Raw genomic sequence first — 22396 nt, 5'->3', positions numbered from 1 at the left:
AGGAAAGCACCATGCTTGGGGTTATTAGAGAGGATGCCATATCATGGTTCAGGAGCAGTTCTAGACTATGATTTTTCTCAGATACCATTAAGATGGTCCATTTAAAGCACCTATATGGCTTGTTTTAAAATCTCATCCCCGCGCCGGGTGTGGTGGCGCACGCTTGTAATCCCCGCGCTTGGGAGGCGGAGACAGGAGGATGGCGCAGGTTCGAAGTCAGCTGTGCTGGCGTAAGAGACCCTGTTTCAAAAATATAAAATAGGTCTGGGAGTGTAGCCCGGAGGAAGAAGGGCTTCCAGGAACCCCAGTACCACCAAAAAAAAAAAAAAAAATCTCATCCCCAAAACTTATTTATACTTTTTACTTGAAAAAACTCACCTGCATAAATAGTTCTCACAAATGTGTCAGGTGACTTGACTGCAATGATGTCAGAAATTGGGGCAACATCAAGTTTGGCTGCTATTCTTGGCAAAAGGTTCTAAGAGCAAAATAAGCAATGAGTTACATACATACATACTAATGGGGAGCTATAAACTATCAGCAATGGCATCTTCTAAATGCATAGCCTATAGACATTTTAATTCAAATATTTAACATTTTACATGAAACTTTGGACATACTACAACATCAAGACCAGAATTTGGGGACAGTCTTTGAAAATAAAGGCGTGCTTCCCATTACTCTGTTAAGAGTCTTCTGAGTTTGACAATAGTAAGCTACCTTAATTCAATATGTTGTATTATGAGATGCGATATTTGTCTTAATAAATATCAATTACAAAGTGTAATAGTGATGGATCACTGACTTTAGATAAGAAAAAAATTTAGTAGTAAAATTCTCAAATACTGGAAAAGATTATACTTGTACATATTTACTAAAGGATATAAAACAAAGTTTCAAGCTGGGTGTAGTGGCGCACACTTGTAATCCCATCATTTGGGAGGCTGAGAAAGGAGGACTGTGGTTCACGGCCAACTTCAGCTACTTAGTGAGGCCCTTGGCAACTCAGCGAGAAACTGTTTCAAAATAAAGAATAAAAAATAGGGCTGGAGGTATAGCTTGGAGGTAGAATGCTCCTGGGTTCCATCCCCAGTACCACAAAATTTCACCTTTCATTGAAATTAACATTGCATAAAAAGGCCAAGGCCGGGCACAGTGGCACACACTTGTAATCCCAGTACTTGGAAGGCTGAGACAGGAGGATCACAGGGTTGAGGACAGCCTCAGCAACTTAGTGAGACCCTGTTTCCAAAAAAGAAATAAACTGGGCTGGGTTATAATATGGAGGTAGAATGCATCTGGGTTCAATCTCTAGTACCAAAAAAAAAAAAAAAAAAAAAGACCAAAGCTAGCCTGAATATATATTATGTATAAAAAGAGCAATAAAATAAAATGTATACACTTTCACTAGTATGCACATGTCATCTTGGGAAGAGATTTATGTGCCAACTTTTCCCTCCCTGCCAGGATCCGTGGGGAAAGCACATCTCCTGCTCCCAGCGCATCTCACATGACAGAAGAGACTCTCAGCCCTCCAGTGTGAAGTTCTATGACTCTACGGCTCTAAAACCAGAGTCAGCTCGTGTTAACTGAATAGTCATACTTTCTGGAATCGAGGTTCCTTTAAATAATGTTATAAAAAATGAAGCACTGCATTTTATTACATAAAATAGAAATGGGGAATTCTACACTGATTTCTAAAAATACCTTACTCCTTACTCTTAAATTTGGTACAATATGCACCTAGCAAGAATATCCTCAACATAACATCGTTCAAGTTCCTCTCCCTGTCCCACGCCCAAAGACTCTCTGTTCCCTACAAATTCTCCCGGTATTCTCCTGTAGTTACTCTTTTGCTCTGCACTCTCCCACATGCATGTGACACTAGCATGTATTTTGTTCTAAAATAATTTTTAATATATATGCTAAAGCCAGGCGTGGTGGCACAGGCTTGTAATCCCAGTATTTGGGAAGCTGAGACAGGAGGATCACAGTTTGAGGCCAGCCTTAGCTACTTAGTGAGGCTCTCTGCAACTTAGTGAGACCCTGTTTCAAAATAAAGAATAAAAAATCAGCCTGGGGGTGTAGCTCGGGTAGAATGGCCCTGGATTCAAACCCCAGCACCACACACAAAAATATACATATATACAAATATATACATATAAATACACACACACAGATACACACATCTGTATGTATGTATGTACATATGCTGTATTACTCTCAACTATATTTATGGGTTTTCTTTCTTTGATTCCTCACGCCCCTGTCCCATATCTACTAAGTGGTCTCTATGATGCTAACAAATACTATAGCTGGAGTCACTTCTCCTACTACTGTATTTGCACAATAAGTTTTCTAATTTTCATTTTATCATTATCTGTATTATATAGTAATGCTCAATCATGAAAAAAAGTTACTAAAAAGTACCAAAGTGTGCAAAACTAAATTTGTCAGTATTTAAAGCTTTCTTCCATAAATAAACCTTTTCCTTAATCACCTTCTTTAACTGTCCAGGAATTACTACTGAAATACTGTTATCTGGCTGAGTAGACTCTCCTACAAATTTTATGTTAAGTAGACTATGCCTTTTTTTTTTCTCTCTCTCTCCTTCTTTTGTGGCACTGGGGATTCAACTCGGGGGAGTTGTACCTCTGAGCTAACACCCCCAGCCCTATTTTATTTTATTTTGAAGCCTGGCTATGCCTCTTCTTTAAAGTTTTCAAACGTTCTAAACTGAAATTTAATGTCTTTTGTACTTTCATTATCCTTTGCTTAAAAACAAATTTATCCTGGTGCTTAAGGGCATGTTTTTCTGGGTCAGATTTTCTGTTTACAGCTTTTTTTTTTTTTTTTTTTTTTTTTTTTTTTTGGTGGTACTGGGGATAGAACCCAGGGGCCTTCTACCTCCTGGCTACACTCCCAGACCTATTTTATATTTTATTTGGAAACAGGGTCTCTTAAGCCAGCTGAGGCTGGCTTCGAACCTGCGCGATCCTCCTGTCTCTGCCTCCCAAGTGTGGAGATTACAAGTGTGCACCACCACGCCCGGCTCTGTTTACAGCTTATTAAGAAAGAAATAAAAGGGAAGCCAAGCATGGCAGCCTATGTCTGTAATCCCAGTATTTGGGAGTCTGAGACAGGAAGATGTCAGGTTCAAGGTCAGCTTCAGAAACTTAGCAAAACTTTCCTCAGCAACTAAGTGAGATCCTGTTCCAACTAGAAAAGGCTGGAGGGAGAATGTCCCTGTGCTTGATCCCAGTACAATGAAGAAAGTGAGAGTGGGAAGGAGGGAGGGAGGGAGGAAAGGAGAGGAAGGAGAGAGAGCTAGGATAATACAGTCACAAGAGAGGACACTCCCAATGTTTTTTATGATAGGGTCTTGCTGTATTTCCCAGGCTGGCCTCCAAATTTTAATCCTTTCTGCCTCAGCCTCTGAAGTAGCTGGGATTATATGTCTGCACCACCATCCCTGACTCTAGAATTAGCCTTTTTAAATTTCTATTAACCATCCAAATAAACTCTCTTAAGACAGAAGAAGAAGGGGGAAAGGAGGCTTAAAGAATAAGAAAGATCAAATAATGCTACACTCAGATATGAAGGTATCTCTTCCAGTCTCACTAACATGTGCCACGAGGAGGGAGGAGGGAAGTGAGGCGGGTTCTGAAGGGAAGCACGCCAAGTTATAAATGTGCATACATGATGCATGATCTTACTTTTATTGTGTGTAGGGGGGTCTGGGGATGGAACCCAGAGGCATTCGACCTCTGAGCTACACTATTTTTATTATTCTTTATTTTGAAACAGGTCTCACTAAGTTACAGAGGTCCTTACTAAGTACCTGAGGCTGTGTGTGAACTGTGATCCTCCGGCCTCAGCCTCCTGAATGCTGGGATTACAAGCGTGCGCCACCACGCCCGGCTCATGATGTCTTACTTTGACTCTCACTATGAATAATTCTAATTCACCAATAAAATTACTTTATAAAAAATTAGCTACTAAGCCGGGGGTGGTGGCGCACGCTTGTAATCCCCACACTTGGGAGGCAGAGACAGGAGGATCTCAGGGTTCAAAGTCAGCCCTGCTGGCTTAAGAGACCCTGTTTCCAAATAAAAATATAAAATAGGTCTGGGAGTGTAGCCCGGAGGTAGAAGGGTTCCATTCCTAGTACTACGAGGGAAAAAAAAAATTCGCTACTAATACAAACATTTACACACACATACACCCAGAATTCAACATTGTTTTTAAACGAAGGTAATTTAACAATAATAGCCTACTTTTCTCCAAGACAAAATCTGAAAGCCTAGAAGTGGTATTTTAATAAATGACAAAAACTTTAAAGAACAAAATTTATCTCTGTGAGAATATCTGAAAATGGCATTGAGCAGAAATTGTGCCAAAACGCTGAAAACATAAATTTTAGCAGAAACACGCCATCCATGTGACTTAATCAGGACTGGCTATCTAAAAGTTTTTCGTGCGTTTTCAGGACAACGCAATCTCTTCTGGGCAGCAACATCCGACTTCCCATTCTCAATCTTCTCACCTTCCCAAAGGCAGATGCCCCAGCACAGATGTGTGTGTAGTTGAACTGCTTCTGGGTTGCCAAAACCAATGGTGTCAGTTCCTCTGAGAAGTAAACACATTTGGTAAAACGCATTTCATAATATTTCCACATTCACATATTGAACCATATTTTAGACACTACATTTCCACTGGAAAAGCTCACCTGGAAGGAGGCCTTTGTAGGCATCATGCTGAGCCACCAGAACCTTTGCTACGCCTGCTACTTTACAGAGATCTTGTGCCACCTGTGATTAGAAGATAAGCAGCTAATCATCCAACTATCAAAAAAACGCAAGCAAATATCAACAAGGCAGAAAATCTTAATGACCAACTGAAAGTCATTCTTCTAAGTGTATGGTGGTGGGATTAAATTCAGGGAAACCTCATCAATAAGGACACTCCTAGCCCTTTTTATTTTTGATTTTGAGACAAGGTGTCACTAAGTTGTTAAGGCTGGCTTCAAAATTGTGACCCTCGAATCTCAGCCTCCAAAGTACTGGGGTTACAGGTATGTGCCACCACACCCGGCTGAAAATAATTCTTATGCCAGGTGTACATCTATAATCCCAGTACTTGTGTGGCTGAGATAGGAAGAGCACAGGTTTGAGGTCCCTGCATGACAACTTAGTGAGATCCGGTCTCAAAATTAAAAATAAAAAGAGTTGGCCCAGTATTCCCCCTAGAAATCATCCTTATTAGGAGTAAAAAAGAAATATTGTTATTGTGTATTTGTGGTACAAGGGATTGAACCCAGGGGCATTCTACCACCAAGCTATCCCCCCAGCCCTATTTTATTTTTATTTTGAAACAGGGTCTGGCTAAGCTGATGAACATCTCACTAAGTAGCTGAGGCTGGCCTTGAACCTGTGATCCTCCTGTCTCAGCCTCCCAAGTACTAGGATTACAGGCCTAAGCCACTTCACTTAGCTTTAACAAAATCTTATGCCAACTGATCTCACTAAGGATCGACCTTACACGGTCTTTCTACAATGGAGTTCATCAAAAATTCCATCTTGAAAGACAAAAGTACTAATTGACAAACAAAAATCAATATAAATCACTATTTAATTGTAAACTGTAAATTGTGCTCTCTGCACTGACCCAAAGCAAGTGTAATTTTGGCATTTTAGAAATGGCAAAAGTAAGATTCATTTCTTCCCTCTCTCTTCTCTCTTTTTCATAACACAACCAAACCAGGCGAGGTAGCACACACCTATAATCCCAGCAACTCAGGAAGTTGAAATAGAAAGACTGCAAATTCAAGACCAGCCTCAGAAACACAGTAAGATCCTGTCTCAAAATTAAAAGTAAGAATAGGGTTTGGGATACAGCCCAGAGGTAGAGCACCCCTAGGTTTTATTCCCAGTCCCACAAAAATAAATGAATAAAAACAACACAGCCACAAACCCCATACATTTTAAAGTTAGGGTTTCCTAAAGATAAAGAAGCGTAGGCTGGGGGGGGGGGTGCACACCTGTAATCCCAATACTTGGGAGGCTGAGACAGGAGGATCGTACGTTCAAGTTTCAGCAACTTGGGGAGGACCTCTGGAACTTAGTGAGATCCTATTTCAAAATAAAAAATAAAACGGGACTGGGGGTATAGCTTGGAAGTAGAATGCCCCTGGGTTCAATTGCCAGTACCACCACCAAAAAAAAAAAAAAAAAACTTAAACATTTATTTTAAAATTTAATGTTTACTTTTATATGTGTATGTGTGTGGAACCAGGGGCATTCTGCCTTCGAGTTACACACCCAGCCCTAGTTTTTTGTTGTGTTTGTTTGTTTGTTTTTTCAGCACTGGGGATGAAACCCACTGGCATTCTACCTCCGAGCTACACCCCAACCCTGTTTTTTATTCTTTATTTTGAAACAGGGTCTCACTGAGTTGCAAAGAGCCTCGCTAAGTAGCTGAGGCTGTCCACGAACCGCGATCCTCCCGTCTCCGCCTCCCGAATGCTGAGATTACAAGCATGCGCCACCACGCCAGGCTCCAGCCCTAGTTTTTATTCTTTATTCTTTCCGCCACCATATCTGGCCCAATGTTTACTTTTAAATTTAAATTTACTTAAATTAAATTCAAAATTACATTTACTTTTAAACTTAAAATTTAATGTGGTTAATACCAAGTATGTAAGATTTAATAGCTGTTAAGAGGACTTAGATAGAGAAATCTACACAACTAACCCTAAACCTGCTAGAATATATTCTTTTAAAATATCAATTTCATATAAGGAGTTACCAGCATTCCGAACCTGCATTACCACATGCTCTGTATCAATAATTTAGTATAAAATGAAATCTTCTAATAAGAAAATTCTCTCTCCAGATTTGTCCCTCCCTGAGGCTCAAATCCCCAATTATAATAGGTGTGAAAGGGGATCGGCGGCTCAGCTAAGGATAACTGCAGTACTCATCTACGTGGCAGCCCAGCGGCACAGACCCTGCAACCCACAGCACGGCATCTTTCCTGGGGGGTTGGTTTCCCAAAGCACTCATTATCTTATTTAACAACAGCAACAAGCATCTTGCATAGTACCAGCTGAAATTTGGAAAGAATCGTACTTACATTTGAATTATTCTAACTAATTAAAAATTAACACCCATGATACTTTGTCCAATTTTGCCACTTTCAGGATTTAGAAGCAATTAGTGAGTATATTCATCAATACAAAAAGGAATCAGCTATTAACCTCTAAGGGAACTCAAATATTATCATTCTACTTGGTACCTGATGGGACATGATGGTGCCAGTGGAACTAAATCAAGTATTCTACCTCATTTCAAAAGATAAAATGCTTAGTGAGCAAACCTTTTAGTCCTTTTTTACACATAGTAATGGTTGTGACACTGGCCATTTAATGAGGACTCACGCCCAGTACGGGATACCGTCTTCAGCATAATTCTCTGTTGCCATCTTTCCCTGTCCCTTGATGGAGATTATATTTGCTATGGTTGACCTTAAAAATTTCTCACCTTGTCACATTGGGTTCCAGCTACTAAGCAGGACACTTCACCCCCAACACGCTTGGCTGCAGTGATGGTATTTAAAGTGATGGGTGCCAGGGAATCGTTTGCATGCTCCGCTATTACCAGGGTACTCTGAAATCGGAGCAGTGAGGCCTAAAAACAGAAGGGGAAAAAAAGAATGTTATCATAGGTTATTTTTTTACTCTAATTGTTAAATGTATATGCTGTTAAGAAAACTATTCTGTGCATAATCCTCAGTTCTATAAAAGTACGTATACAACAACTTGCTCAATAGTAAAAATTGGGTGGCCTATTGCTGTAATACTAATATTCTTACCTAATAAAAACTGAAAATGCAAATTAGTTTTCTATTGTTAAAAAAGTTTTTTTGTGGTATCTAAAGGCATTTTACCTTTGAGCTACATCCCCAGCCCTTTGTATTTTTTGTTTTAAAAAAGGGACTCACTGGGCAGCTGAGAATCTTGCTAAGTTGCCAAGGCTGGCCTTGAACCTGAGATTCTCCTGTCTCAGCCTCCCAAGTCCTGGGCCCAGCTTAAAAAGTTGTTTTTTATTGTTGTTTGTTTGTTTTCTGGCACTGGGAATTAATTCAGGGGCATTCTATCTCTGAACTATATCCCTAAACATATTTTATTTTTATTTTGAAATAGGGTCTCTATAGGTTGATGAAAATCTCACTGCCTCCTGAGGCTGTCTTTGAATCTGTGATCCTCCTGTCTCAGCCTCCCAAGTACTGGGATTAAAAGTGTACTCCTCCGTGCTAGGTTAATTTTTAACTTTTAAAAACTTTTTAGCCAGGCATGGTGGCGCACGCTTGTAATCCCCGCGCTTGGGAGGCTGAGACAGGAGGATCGCGCTGGTTCGGAGCCAGCCTCGCTGGTTTAAGAGACCCTGTTTCCAAATAAAAAATATAAAAATAGGTCTGAGAGTGTAGCCCAGAGGTAGAAGGGCTTCCAGGAACCCCAGTACCACCAAAAAAAAAAAAAAACTTTTAAAAACCTGGCACAATGGTACACACCTCTAATCCCAGTACCTGAGAGGCTGACACAGGAGAATTGTATATTCAAAGCCAGCCTCAGCAACTTAGCCAGACGCTACTTCCAAATAAAAGCATGTAGTTTGAAGACAGACTGCCCCTGAGTTCAATCCCTAGTACCACCAAAAACAAAACAAAAAAACTTTTTAATTATTTTCAATTTTCCCACTAGTCTATGTCCAATGAAAGTAACTGCCATATACCAAAATTTAAAATCCTTAGGTAGATGCTGGGTGTGGTGGCACACGCTTGTAATTCCAGAATTCAGGAGGAGGAGACTGGGGATCACGGTTCACAGCCTCAGCAACTTAGTGAGACTCTTCACAACTCAATGAGACCCTGTTTCAAAAAATAAAGACTAAAAACTAGGACTATAGGTGTAGCCCGGAGGTGCAATGCCCCTGGGTTCCATCCCTAGTACTACAAAAACATAACAACAACAAACAAAAATCCTTAGGTGGAGCCAGTACCACCAAAATAAATAAATAAAAATAAAATATGACAACAAATAACAATTTTGCCTGCTCAAATATCCTTCTGATTTTAAAAGAGAGGCTTATAGACATTACCTTAGAACTAACCGATGCCCAGACCTATCTAGCATGGACTCTCAAGAAACCACCAACAATTCATGGTCATCTGGAATAATTCCAAAAGCCAGGAACACAAAGGTAAAAAAAAAAAGAATGGTCCTTGTGCGCAAAGATTTCACAGAAAATAAGCTTGTTCTTGTACAAACAATTACAAGACAGACCAGTTTTGCAAATAATGAGAACCAAATAAGAGACCCAAGATGTGAAAAGCTGCACATCATTTAGTTCAGTCAAGAAAAGGAAAGGAAGTTTAGGTGTTCCTTTTGTGAAAAAAGACGAGGAAAGGCACCAAAGGCTTGAGGAAAAAAGAAAACTTGAGAACTACCCTTGTGGAAAATGGCAATGAGACAGGAGAAAAGAGGCACTGAGAACCAGACGTCAGGGCTGTGTGGCTTATTTTAGCTAAAATCTTCAACTCTGAGCCAGGCATGGTGACACATGCCTGGAACCCTAGTACTTAAGAGCCTGAGAGAGGAGGATCACAAGTTCAAGGCCAGCCTCAGCAACTTAGTGAGACCATTGGAAAATTTTAAAAAAGTCCAGGGGTATATAGCTCAGAGGTAGAATACCCCTGGGTCCAATCCTTAGGATCCCCCCACACACACACACTTCAGCTCTATAGTTGGAGTAAATAAAGCATAAGACGAAATTTCCCAGAGCTGGAAACTAACAAGGAAAGTACAAGAGGAAGCCAGCTATGAGACAGTAATGCTGGTTATATAACTAATGTGCAGATTTTATACATTTTACTTTTTTCATTTCATCAATTGCTATATTTTAATATTCTTTACCTTTTTTAGCATAGTATACAGTCTTACCAGCTTAACCAGTCTCTGGAGAAATTTGTGTCATTCACATTTTGTTTTGTTTTGTTTTGTGGTGGGGGTACTGGGGATGGAACCCAGGGGCCTTCTACCTCTGGGCTACACTCCCAGACCTATTTTATATTTTATTTGGAAACAGGGTCTCTTAAGCCAGCACAGCTGGCTTCGACCTGTATGATACTCCTGTCTCCGCCTCCCAAGCGTGCGCGTGCGCCACCACACCCGGCTTTTCACAATATTATAAAAAATGCAGAGCCGGGCGTGGTGGCGCACGCTTGTAATCCCCGAGCTTGGGAGGCGGAGACAGGAGGATCGCGCTGGCTTAAGAGACCCTGTTTCCAAATAAAAAAGTATAAAAAATAGGTCTGGGAGTGTAGCCCGGAGGTGGAAGGGCTTCCAGGAACCCCAGTACCACCAAAAAACAAATAAATAAATAAATAAATAAATAAATAAATAAATAAACAATGCAGAGAAGACAGTTTTTATAATTAAACACCTGCACTCTACCGCAACAGGTAATTTCTCCTGGTGAACAGCGACCCTGCTTCTGGCTGGAACCTGCCCAGATTTCACTCTGGCTGCTTTGCCAGATTCTGTCTAACCCTCAACAAGATGGAGGCCCTCTTACCCTGAACGACCTCTACCACTTCATCCCAGCCTACCCCCAGCCCTCAAAGATCCCTCTACACTGTGAGTCAACCCAGAGCAGGTGGCCAGAGACCCTCCGGCAAGCCTAGGATAGGAAAGCTTCCAGTGTTTCCCTGCCCTAAGGACGGGAGAAGGGAGACACCAGAGCAGGATGCACCAGAGGAAGCAATTACTGCCTTGTGGTAGCAGTGGATCACATTTCTTGTCTTTCTCCTTTTGTTTACTCAAAGAGAGAGGAGGAAAGGAGAGAAAATGGGACTTTTGTTGCTGCCAAAGCAACTACTTGTTTATAGAACTTTTTTTTTTTTTTTTTTTTTGCATGTCTGGGGATAGAACCCAGGGGCATTTGACCTCCAAGCCACATCCCCTGCCTGTTTTAATTCTTTATTTTGAATCAGGGTCTCACTAAGTTCGGGGAGCCTCACTAAGTAGCTGAGGTTGGCCACGAACCGTGATCCTCCGGTTCAGCCTCCTGAATACTGGGATTACAAGCATGCGCCACCACGCCCGGCTAGAACTTCTTTTTTTTTTTGGTGGTGGTACTGGGGTTCCTGGAAGCCCTTCTACCTCTAAAGCTACCCTCCCAGACCTATTTTATACTTTTTTATTTTTGGAAACAGGGTCTCTTAAGCCAGCGTGGCTGGCTTCGAACCTGCACGATCCTCATGTCTCCGCCTCCCAAGCGCGGGGATTACAAGCGTGCACCACCATGCCCGGCTGTAGAACTTATTTTTTACAAATAAAAAATTTCCAGTAAGAAAGCAAGTACTTAGAATTAAAATTGGAAATATGTATGTACATCTGAAGATGTAAATTCCTAGAAGTGTCAGATCAAAGGGCACAATTTTAAGGCTTTTGATAATGAATGACACAAGCTGTTCTTCAAAAAAGTTGTACTAATTCATAATTCACAATTTCTGGGATGGAATAAAAGCTCTTGGAAAGCAATACCACACCTGTCCATTTTTATATCAATACAATGTTACTTTTCCAATATACATATGTAGAATTAATTATATGATACTTTCCTAATCAGAAGAATACAATATCTTATTAAAGATGTTGTAATTAAGATCCAATGGCACAATTTCTGATTTACGTGCTATTTCACAAAAATTGCTAGTAACAAACTATCTATTACCAATATATATCAGACACTATATTTTTTGATTATGTTTCACACATCATTTACCATAAAAATTATGAGATTTCCATCACCATTTGAAGAACAAATCCAAGATTTGGTGGCAGAGGGCCCATATTTGCTGAAAATTATAGTCCTCTCATAATTTAAATTGAATAGATCTGCTAAGGAACTGTTAAGCTTTTAGAATTTCCATGAGAAAGAGAGAGAAAGGTGTGTGTGTTATGTATTGGGATTTAGCCCAGGGACATTCTACTTCTGAACTATATCCCTAGCCCTATTTTATTTTTTATTTTGAAACAAGGTCTCTTTAAATTACCAAAGACTGACTTCAAACCTGTGATTCTCTTGTCTCAGCCTCCCTAGTACTGGGTTAACAAGCTTGTGTACCTGCATCTATCCTTGTATGTGCTTTTTAAAAGGTTGTTCAAAATTAGGTTTCTAAGAATAAACAACAAAAGAATATACTTAAGAAACCCCAGACATCACAGTGTGCCCGGCTGCTTCCGCAGCCATGGAACACATCAAGGAGCCTTGTATCGACAAGACTGAGTACCCCCGTGCTTCCACCGCGGGTGTGCCGACAAGTTCCTCAAGGGGGACAGCTCCGGGGACTCTTCAAGTGCTACCAGCCATGTGTGCAGAAGGCAATAAGGAGAAAGAGATTCCTAGTGAAGGACTGGAGTTTACGGGCCATGGCAAGACATGCCTGAAAACTCTTCATGACCTTGACTGTCATCTTGAAAATGGATTCCTCAATTCAGGAAATTGAGGACTATATATTTTGTCAACTAAGGATGTGAGGATAGCTGTGAGATTGGATGAGTTTAGGAGGAAAGAGTTTTATTTCTTCTCTGTTTTTCTCTCACTGTGTGTGTGTGTGGGGGGGTACTGGGGGTGGAACCCAGGGGCTTTTCTACCTCTAGGCTATACTCCCAGACCTAGTTTATACTTTATTTGGAAACAGGGTCTCACTAAGTTGCTGAGCACCTCACTAAATAGCTGAGGCTGGCTTTGAACCTGTGCAATCCTCCTGTCTCAGCCTCCCAAGCACTGGGATTACAAGCATGGGCCACCACACCCAGCTTTTTCTCTCACTTTCATAAGATGATGAACCACCAGTCTTTGATTTGAGGCGATTTCTCACTTGCTCTGGCATCTTGAAGGCTTCAGTGGACTAAAACTGAACAGTTTCTTGGGATGATGACTGGACTATGTTGTCTGGCATCAGCTTTAAACATACCTTGTATGTGAATGACAATAAACTAGTCAGGATGATCAGGAATGCCTCCCTTATTGATTTTTGCTGCAAAGGACATTGGTACGCCATACTGGGCTCACTGGTCATGGAAGCACTGGTTAGGGTCCCTTTTTTTTCCTCTAAGGAGTCTAATGCTCTAAAAAGGACTCTGAGTACAATATTTTCAATCAGTGCTTGGGAGCAATTGCTTTTTTTTTTTTTTTTTTTTTTTTTTGCTATACTGGGGATGGAACCCAGGGGCATTCTACCTCCGAGCTACACCCCCAGACCTATTTTTTATTCTTTATTTTGAAACAAGGTTTCACTGAGTTGCCAACGGCCTAAGTGCTGAGGCTATCTGTGAACCCTGATTCTCTGTCTCAGCCTCCCGAATGCTGGGATTCCAAGTGTGCCCACCACACTCAGCAGCAGTCTATTTTTATACAGTAATGTGCTGAGATTACAAGCGTGTACCACCATGACCGGCAAGGTCACCAGCAATCTTAACTGTTAGCCGGGCGTGGTGGCGCACGCTTGTAATCCCCCATGTTTAGGAGGCAGAGACAGGAGGATTGCGCAGATTCGAAGCCAGCCTGGCTGGTTTAAGAGGCCCTGTTTCCAAATAAAATATAAAATAGGTCTGGTAGTGTAGCCCGGAGGTAGTAGGGCTCCATCCCCAGTACCACCAAAACAAAAAAAAGGATTGCTGGTGGCCTGGGTTAGCAAAGAGAAAGCTATTATAAACACAGTTCCTTGCCTTAACAAGGTGTCTGATTAAGCTGTGTAAGCTTCAAGAATGTTGAAGTAAACATTATTTCAGAGCTCTCAATGTCTCAATGTACTTCAAGAATTCTATTACGTGGATTGGCTAAGGAAGTAGTTGGCCTAAACTACAAAGATGTGTTATTGACGGCCTTCAGCCCAAGTTAATGAATGAAGTCAGCTGCTTATCATTCAAGAGCCAACAAGCTGCATCTGGTTAAATGGAGAGGAAAGGTGCTTGCTTTATTTGCCTTGTTGCCCCCTTTACCCTAAAATGTCTATACAATCATGATGGAACAAAGTATAACATTTAATTTTAATTTTTAAAAATCCCCTCAGTTCATCTCTCAGATAATTTTTACTGCGTACTACAATATCATAAAGGCTTGCTATACGGTCACTGACACCATTATAATTTTTAAAGTATTAAGCTTCCTTCTAATTCAGTGTTCTACCTTTCATCTCTCAGTTCCTACATAGAAAGTAGCCATAGTATGGAGAAATGGTTATGTGACATAATTCAGTAGTAACAGATGAATGGAGTCTAGTGATTGCTACAATGTTATTCCTCAAATATGTTATGAGAAATTTAGTTTTCCTCATATGCAAATTGAGAAAGATGAACCAGATCATAAGCTTTCCAAATACCTTTCATAGAAGTGTTCCAGGAGCCAGATGGCACACTCTTGTAATCCCAGCATTTGGGAAGCTGAGACAGGAGAGTCCGGGTTGACGGACAGCCTCAGTTACTACTCAGTGAGACCCTTTGAAACTCAGTGAAACCCTGTTTCAATATAAAGAATTAAAAATAGGGCTGGGGGTGCAGCTCGGTGGTAGACTGCCCCTGAGTTCCATCCCTGGTACTAGAAAAAAAAAAGTAGTGTTCCAGGAAGGCACCTCAGGAGCTACCACATAGAATAAGGTAGGAACCAGGCAAACAAGGCTGGTAAAAAGTACTGCAGCTTTGCTTTGACCACATTAACCAAACTAACATTTATAGAGTACTAACTATACTAAGCAGTTTTATCTTATAAAATATTATCTTATTTAAAACTCAGAAATACTTTATGATGTATTATTACTTTGAGGAAATGGGAGTTTGGTAGTTACATAGCTAGGAAGAAAAGCCAGTTTATTCTAAGTTCAGGTAGTCTGACTCTAGAGTTTGGATTCTTAATTACCAGTTCACATCAAAGTACTACCATTTGAGCCGGGCGTGGTGGCGCACGCTTGTAATCCCAGCGCTTGGGAGGCTGAGACAGGAGGATCACACAGGTTCGAAGCCAGCCTCAACTACTTAGGCTCTCAGCAATTTAGTGAGACCCTGTTTCCAAATAAAATATAAAATAGGTCTGGGAGTATAGCCCGGAGGCAGAAAGCCTCTGGGTTCCACCTCCAGTACGGCCAAAAAAATTAAAAATAAATAAAAAATAAGCATAATCTTAAAAAAAAAAAAGTACTCCATTTGTAGCTGTTTTAAATATGAGTCTGCCGGGCGTGGTGGCGCACGCTTGTAATCCCCGCACTTGGGAGGCTGAGATAGGAGGATCATTACTCAGCCATTAAAAAAAACTCAATTACATCATTTTCAGGGAAATGGATGGAACTGGAGGACATTATGCTAAGCGAGATTAGTCAGTCAAAAAAATATGAAATCAGATGCTTTCCCTAATATGTGAAAGCTAGGGAGAAATGGGCCATAGGAGGAACCCTAGATGAAAAAGGAAATCCTATGGAGGATCAAACAAGACAACCTAAATGAGGGGATGGGAGGGAGAAGAAGGAAATTCTCTATAAATCACAATGTACTTAAACATACCGAGGTCAACTACTAAGCCAAGCATGGGAAGGAGGGATGGGGAGATAATGGGGTGGGAACTGGGTAGGGGCTAAATGGGTGATGTGTACATATATGTCCACACAAGTTTTTTACCTCAATATGATGTATGAATATAATGCACCAATAAAAATTAAAAAAAGAACAAGCAAAATTGTTTATCTTATTATCTTATGACCCCCCCATTGCCTCTCTACACTTGAAGACCCTCTTGTAATAATAGTTATGGGAGGAAAAGAAGCCAATTTTTTAAACCTTAAGAAAAACTAACTGAAATAATAATGTAACTGTCCAGAAATGAATTTCAATATCTTCAAAACACTGCTACTTAAATTAAAATGAATGAATACAGGTCAGTGATACACATAAATTCTCGGTCAGCAGCCGTACCTGAGAACTGCCTCACAATAGCACTGTGACTTGCTTGCTGGCACTGTCACCCTCCGCGACAACTATCTTAAATGGCCTCTCCTGATGCTTCTCAACCTGCCAACAAGAAGAGCCTCACCGCCTCCTTCACAATGAAACTCAAGTCTAATGGGAACCTGCTTCCCCATCCTGACAACAGGGAAGTACCTGGCCAGCCCAGGACGGCGGAAGCTGCCACTGTAAGCTGCCACTGTCCTCCCTCTCGCTGGGTCCGGCCCTTCATCTGGGATCTAGACACTCTTCTAATCGACCCACACTTCTTTCTGCAATCCCCACTTAGTACTATGTTTCCAACATCACCTTTTCCCTTGGCTTCTTCCCATCAATATTTAATCATGTTCGAGGCTTTCCCAATTTTAAAGAATCCCCATATTAAAAAGCCACTACCCTACATTCCATTCTAGCTACCACCTTCTCTGATTCTGTGTACATGTGTGGGGCGCGGGGATTAGAGATTGAACCCAGGGGTGCTCGATCACTGAGCGACACCCCCCTCAGCCCTTTTTATTTTTTTACTTTGAAATGGGGTCTTGTTAAGTTACCTACTGCACGCTGACCTGGAACCTGCCATTCTCCTGCCTCAGCCTACCAAGTACTAAGATTACAGGTGTGTACCACCATGCCAACCCACCCTCTCTAATTCTTCACCTCTCACTTATGTCTCAATTACTTGCATCTGGTTTGTTTGTTTTGGGTTTTGGTACTAGGAACTGAACCTAATCCAAGCTACCCCTGAGCCCTTTTTATTTTTGTTTTGGAGCAGGGCCTTGCTAAATTGCTGAGGCTGGCGCTGAACCTGCAATCCTCCTGTCTCAGCCTCCTAAGTAGTGGAATTATAGGCGTGTGCCACCATGCCTGGCTACATCTGGTTTTTGCCTTCACAAAAATTAACACTTTTCAGACTTTACCTTACTTATCCTCAGCAATGTTTAATTTACCTTATATGAGAATAACTCATGTGTGCATCTGCATGTGTGTATATCTCTAGTTCAAATCTAAGTGCTAGACCTAAAATTGGTTATATCTGCATATCTAAGGGCTTAACCTGCCTGTCTTGTCAAACACTTTCCAACTCAGCAAATGCAAACTTTAACTCAACTTGGCCTCCTTCCTCCAGGCCCTTCCCATACTCCCACAGGCTTCTTCATGGGATGCACCCTCTCCCACACTGCCCACACCATGATCTAAGAGTCATCTCTGGGTTTTCTCTCAACCTTTACATGAAATCAGCCTCTAAAGTAGTAACAATTCTTCCTTCTAAATGGAGCATCTTCTAAACTCATTCACTTCTTCCTCTCCATCGTCAATGACAATAACTTAGTGTAGGCTACTATCCCTTTCCTATATTACTCCAAGTCTCCCAACTCAACTCATTTCTACCTACATTTTTGCTTTGCAAACACACACACACACACACACACACACACACACACACACAGAGTAGGATTTGAGATAAACATTTTGACTTTATTATATAATTAAGTATATGTAAACAGTAGTCAGATTAAGTAAATTCCCACTTTACAAATGTGGGACAACTTGAGCATAGAAATAATACAGGTAATAAGAGATGATAACCTACTAAATAAGGATCCTGAATCTATAAACACATAAATAAGCAAAAAAGGAATGTTTTTTTCTTATGGAAGAATGTTAACAATGCAAAAGAAATTATGGAATTTGGAAACCATCATTTTGCATCAGGGTAATAATTTCTCAGGCAAGATTCATTGTCAAGTGCTAAAACTAGTGGGTGGTAGTCTGTGAGAAATAGAGTCCCACAGTCCCAACATATCTCCCCATCAATTATATGTTACAAAAGGAGGGATAATTACCTCGCAGTGGAGAAACCTGGCAAACAACCTGTAAAGAGATAAGCCAACAAAGCGTGCCTCCTAACACGATGCACTGAGAACACAGTTCCACTTCTGTATAGTCCTTCCAAGGATATATGACCTCAGTCTAATCCCAAGGGAAATACCGGACAAACCTAAATCGGGTAACAGTCTACAAAATAGGCCTGTCCTTTTCAAAAATGTCAATGTCATTAAAGCCTAAGAAAGGCTGAAGAACTTTTCTAACCAAGACTAAAGAGACATGATACATGCAGGGCCTCTGGGTAACTTAGACCAGAATAAGAAAAATTGCTGTAAGCATATTGATGAGACAACTGACCAAATTTTATCACTGTCAAACTTCCTGATTCTGCCACTTATTTTGTGGTTAGGAAAGTGAACCCTTCTGGTTCTTTTAAAATAACCACTGAAGCCAGGCGTGGTGCAAACGCTTTTAATCTTGGGAGGCTGAGATAAGAGGATCACAAATTCAAGATCAGCCTCAGCAACTCAATGAGTCCCTCAGCAACTCAGTGAGACCCTGTTTCCCCCCAAAATAAAAAATAAAATAAAATAGGGCTGAGGGCACTGCTCAGAGGTAAAATGACCCTGGGTTCAGTCCAAATAAAATAGGACCAAATAAAATAAAATAACCACTGGACCATTTAGGAATAAAGGGCATGACTGCAACAAATTCTCAAATAGTTCAAAAGATAACAATGTAAAGAGATAAAGCAAATGTGTCAAACTGTTAACAGTGAAACTCAGGAAAAAGTTCTGAGAATCTTTGGTACTATACTTTTACTTTTCTCCAACTTTGAAATTTGAAAATCTAAATATGTGTTATATGTATCTATGTGTCCATTTAAAAAGAGTTCCTGCCATTTCTTACATGTTTGCAATCCATGCCTGAAACATTCTTAATGACTTTAGAGCAGCTACTTTGCTAAGACTGACTTCGAATTTTAAAAATAAGTCAAGGTCAAAGTCCTTGGCAAATCACAATAGATTTGGAAATGCTGTCTATGTATGTTGGCCAACTGTGTATTTACTAAGAAGCTCTTAATCATTCCATTTTCTGTGTTAACTTTACATAATTACTGAGTCCTAAAGCTCCCTCCCCCTCACACACACAATTATGCCAAATGTGTAATCTGTTGATAAAAATTCCTTCCAACTGCTGCACACATAGGCATTCTTCTACAAGTCTGGCTCTGGCTCCTGAAAAATTTTCCCAAACATGACTTTAACTTGATTATGTCAAGATCCTCTAAAGGGGAAAAAAATATCTAAAACACAACAGTGATAGAAAAATATGAGTTTGAACTTATTAGGGGAAGGAAAAGTCAGGACTTTTTAAAGAAAAAAGAATAAACACAAGAAGAAAAAAAAAAAAAAAAAAGGTCTGTAGATCTCCAGAAAGACCAGCAGTTATGTTTGGGAGAGAAAAGCCTCAGTAGTGAATGGGAAAATGTACGCACATGCACACACAGTGGAAACGCTGAAAAATGTCAGGAAAGTTTTAAACCCAAGGTCAGCAATCTTTTTTTTTTTTTTTAAACTGGGATTGAACACAGGGCCTTGCACATGCTAGGCAAATGCTCTACCACTAAGCCACATGCCCGGCCCTTTATCCTTTATGTTTTGTGCTTTTTTGTTTTTTGTGGGTTTTTTTTTTTTTTTTTTTTTGGTGGTACTGGGGTTCCTGGAAACCCTTCTACCTCCAGGCTATACTCCCAAACCTATTTTATACTTTTTTATTTAGAAATAGGGTCTCTTAAGCCAGCGTGGCTGGCTTGGAACCTGCGTGATCCTCCTGTCTCCGCCTCCCAAGCACAGGGATTACAAGCGTGCACCACCACGTCTGGCCAGCCCTTTATATTTTATTTTGAGTTAGGGTCTAGCTAAATCGCACAGGCTGATCTGAGTGTAGCAGCACACACCTTTAATCCTAGCGCTTAGGAGGCTGAAGCAATCTAGTGAGATCCTGTTTCAAAGTAAAAAATAAAATAGAGCTGAGGGTGTAGTGCAGAGGTTAGAAAGCCCCTGGGTTCAATCCCCTAGCACCACAAAAGTAAATAAAATAAACTGCCAGGCTGGGCTTAAACTTGTGATCCTCCTGCCTCAGCCTCCTCAGTTCTGTGATTATAAGCATGTACATACCACGCTCAGCAAGGTTAGTAATTTTCTCAACCTAAATGCAAATTAGAAAATCTACAGAACTCACAATATAAATTGTTGATTTGTAATTGGTTAGTCTCCAACTACAGTTCCTCCACATCATTAGGACAAAAACATAATTTCTGTCAATCCTTCTCACAACAGAAGAAAAATATGGTAAACTCTTGATGTGTCTTCATTATTTTTTGCGGGGGGGGGTGTGTGCTGGGGATTGAAGCCAAGGAGCATTCTACCTCTAAGCCACATCCCCCCCAGACCTTTTTACTTTTTATTTTCAAACAGGGTCTTGCTCAGTTGCTGAGGCTGCCCTCCAACTGTGACTCTCCTGTTTCAGCCTGCGAAGTACTGGGATCCCCACACCAGGCTAGATTTGTCACTACTGAATGCATCAAATATTTTACACTATCAACAGTTCCCCAGCTATGAAACAATCTGCTGGCTCTGTGGGGAGGGGAGCATTTTTTCTTTATTTTGAAATAGAGTCTCACTGAGTTGCAGAGGGCTACACACCTGCATCTTAAATGTGGCTAAAAACATCAAACTGGACCACAGGCTTTATAGACAGGATCACAGTTCAGCCCTGCCCGTTGGCCAAAAAGCCAAGCAAGTATGATCACACACACACACACACACACACGTACGTTCCGGGAGAACTCAGGTTTTAAACTCTACACACACACACACACACACACACACCCGCCCTTGATACTGGTGGGTCGGGTTCCGGGAGAACTCAGGTTTTAAACTCTACACACACACACACACACACACACACACACACACACACACCCGCCCTTGATACTGGTGGGTCGGGTTCCGGGAGAACTCAGGTTTTAAACTACACACACACACACACACACACCCGCCCTTGATACTGGTGGGTCGGGTTCCGGGAGAACTCAGGTTTTAAACTACACACACACACACACACACACACACACACACACACACCCGCCCTTGATACTGGTGGGTCGGGTTCCGGGAGAACTCAGGTTTTAAACTATACACACACACACACACACACACACACACACACACACACACACACACCCGCCCTTGCTCAGGTTTTAAACTACACACACACACACACTCCACACTCAGGTTTTAAACTATACACACACACACACCACACACCACACACACACACACACACACACACACACACACACACACACACACACACACACACACACACACACCGCCCTTGATACTGGTGGGTCGGGTTCCGGGAGAACTCAGGTTTTAAACTCTCCCCAAGGCGACATTTCCCTCCCTCAGGTCGATGTCCCGGGGACACAGGCGGCGCCCCCCTACCAGGAGTGGGGAGCCTGGGTGTCCACAGGCGGCAGGAGGAAGCCAGAAGGGTGGGAAGGGGGCTGGGGGGCGGGCGGCGGGCACGCAGGTTTGTGGCGCACGCCTGTAATCCCAGTACTTAGGAAGCTGGGACAGGAGGATCGCAGGTTCAAGGCCAGCCTCGGCAACTTAACGAGGCCCAAGGCAACTTGGTGAGAACCCGTTTCAAATTTTAAAAACTAACACAGGGCTGAGGGTGCAGCTCAGAGAGGGGCGCGCCGGGGCCGACCCCGCACTGCGGTGAACTTTGGGCCCGCGTCCCGGCGGCGCTGCGGGGCCGTGACCTTCTCCGGGACGCTCCGGGGACCGTCGCCAGCTCGGCCCTCCCGGCCCGGACTCACCGCCCGCCGGAGCCGCCCAGGCGCCGTCGCTCGGAACATGGTTTCTACTCAGGCGGCCCAACCGCCGGTACCCTCGGCCTCTGCGACCCGGAGCCTGCGGGAGCGGCACCGCCTCCGCCGGTCTCCGCAACGCTCGCGAGACGCGAACGCGAGCGGAAGCCCGCGCGAGGAGGGCGGGCCCGCGGCCCCGCCTTCCCATTGGGCGGCCTGCAGCCAATGGGGGCCGCGGGAAGTTAGGGGATGGACTTGGAAGTGGGGCAAAGGTGAGGCTGCTTCCCCAGGCCGGCGGGAGCCTCGGGCGCCGCGGCTGCGGCCCAGCGCGCTGGCCGCCGGGGGCTGGGCCCAGAATGCTCGCGGCCCCGCCAAGGGCAAGGTTCTTAGGGGGAACCGGCCACCTTAGCGAAACTTTCCATCCTGGCTTCCCTGCCCTCCGGACGGACGAAGTCTGCCCCCTCACTCCACCCATACTTTTGCCCACGTTTATGCCCAGATCAACCCAGCACTTGTGCTAAACACGTTCCTGGGTGAGGGACATATAATAAAAGGATTCATGAGGTGTTGCTCTGCTGGGAGAAGGGGAGAGCGGTTCAAGACCCTGGAGAAAACATACAAGTAAACAT

The 22396-nt window shown here is 42.3% G+C and overlaps 1 protein-coding gene across 2 annotated transcripts in view; it reads right to left on the bottom strand.

Annotated features, from left to right (window-relative positions):
- ETFA (electron transfer flavoprotein subunit alpha) overlaps positions 1-21815 on the bottom strand; it is a gene marked incomplete at its 5' end in the record, with an annotated part of 67283 nt that extends 45468 nt beyond the window's left edge. Inside the window, 5 exons of one of the 2 annotated variants that reach the window (XM_080692320.1) lie at positions 379-478; positions 4547-4629; positions 4730-4811; positions 7542-7688; positions 21777-21815. In XM_080692320.1, the coding sequence (XP_080548446.1) occupies positions 379-478; positions 4547-4629; positions 4730-4811; positions 7542-7688; positions 21777-21815 (451 nt within the window). The remainder of the gene's footprint in view (positions 1-378; positions 479-4546; positions 4630-4729; positions 4812-7541; positions 7689-21776) is intronic. The other variant, XM_080692321.1, reaches the window with a different exon arrangement.
- Positions 21816-22396: the final 581 nt, after the last annotated feature.

Source organism: Muscardinus avellanarius, assembly GCF_963383645.1.
Source record: "Muscardinus avellanarius genome assembly, chromosome: 3".
Lineage (NCBI taxonomy): Eukaryota > Metazoa > Chordata > Mammalia > Rodentia > Gliridae > Muscardinus > Muscardinus avellanarius.
This window is presented reverse-complemented; position numbering and strand designations above follow the sequence as displayed.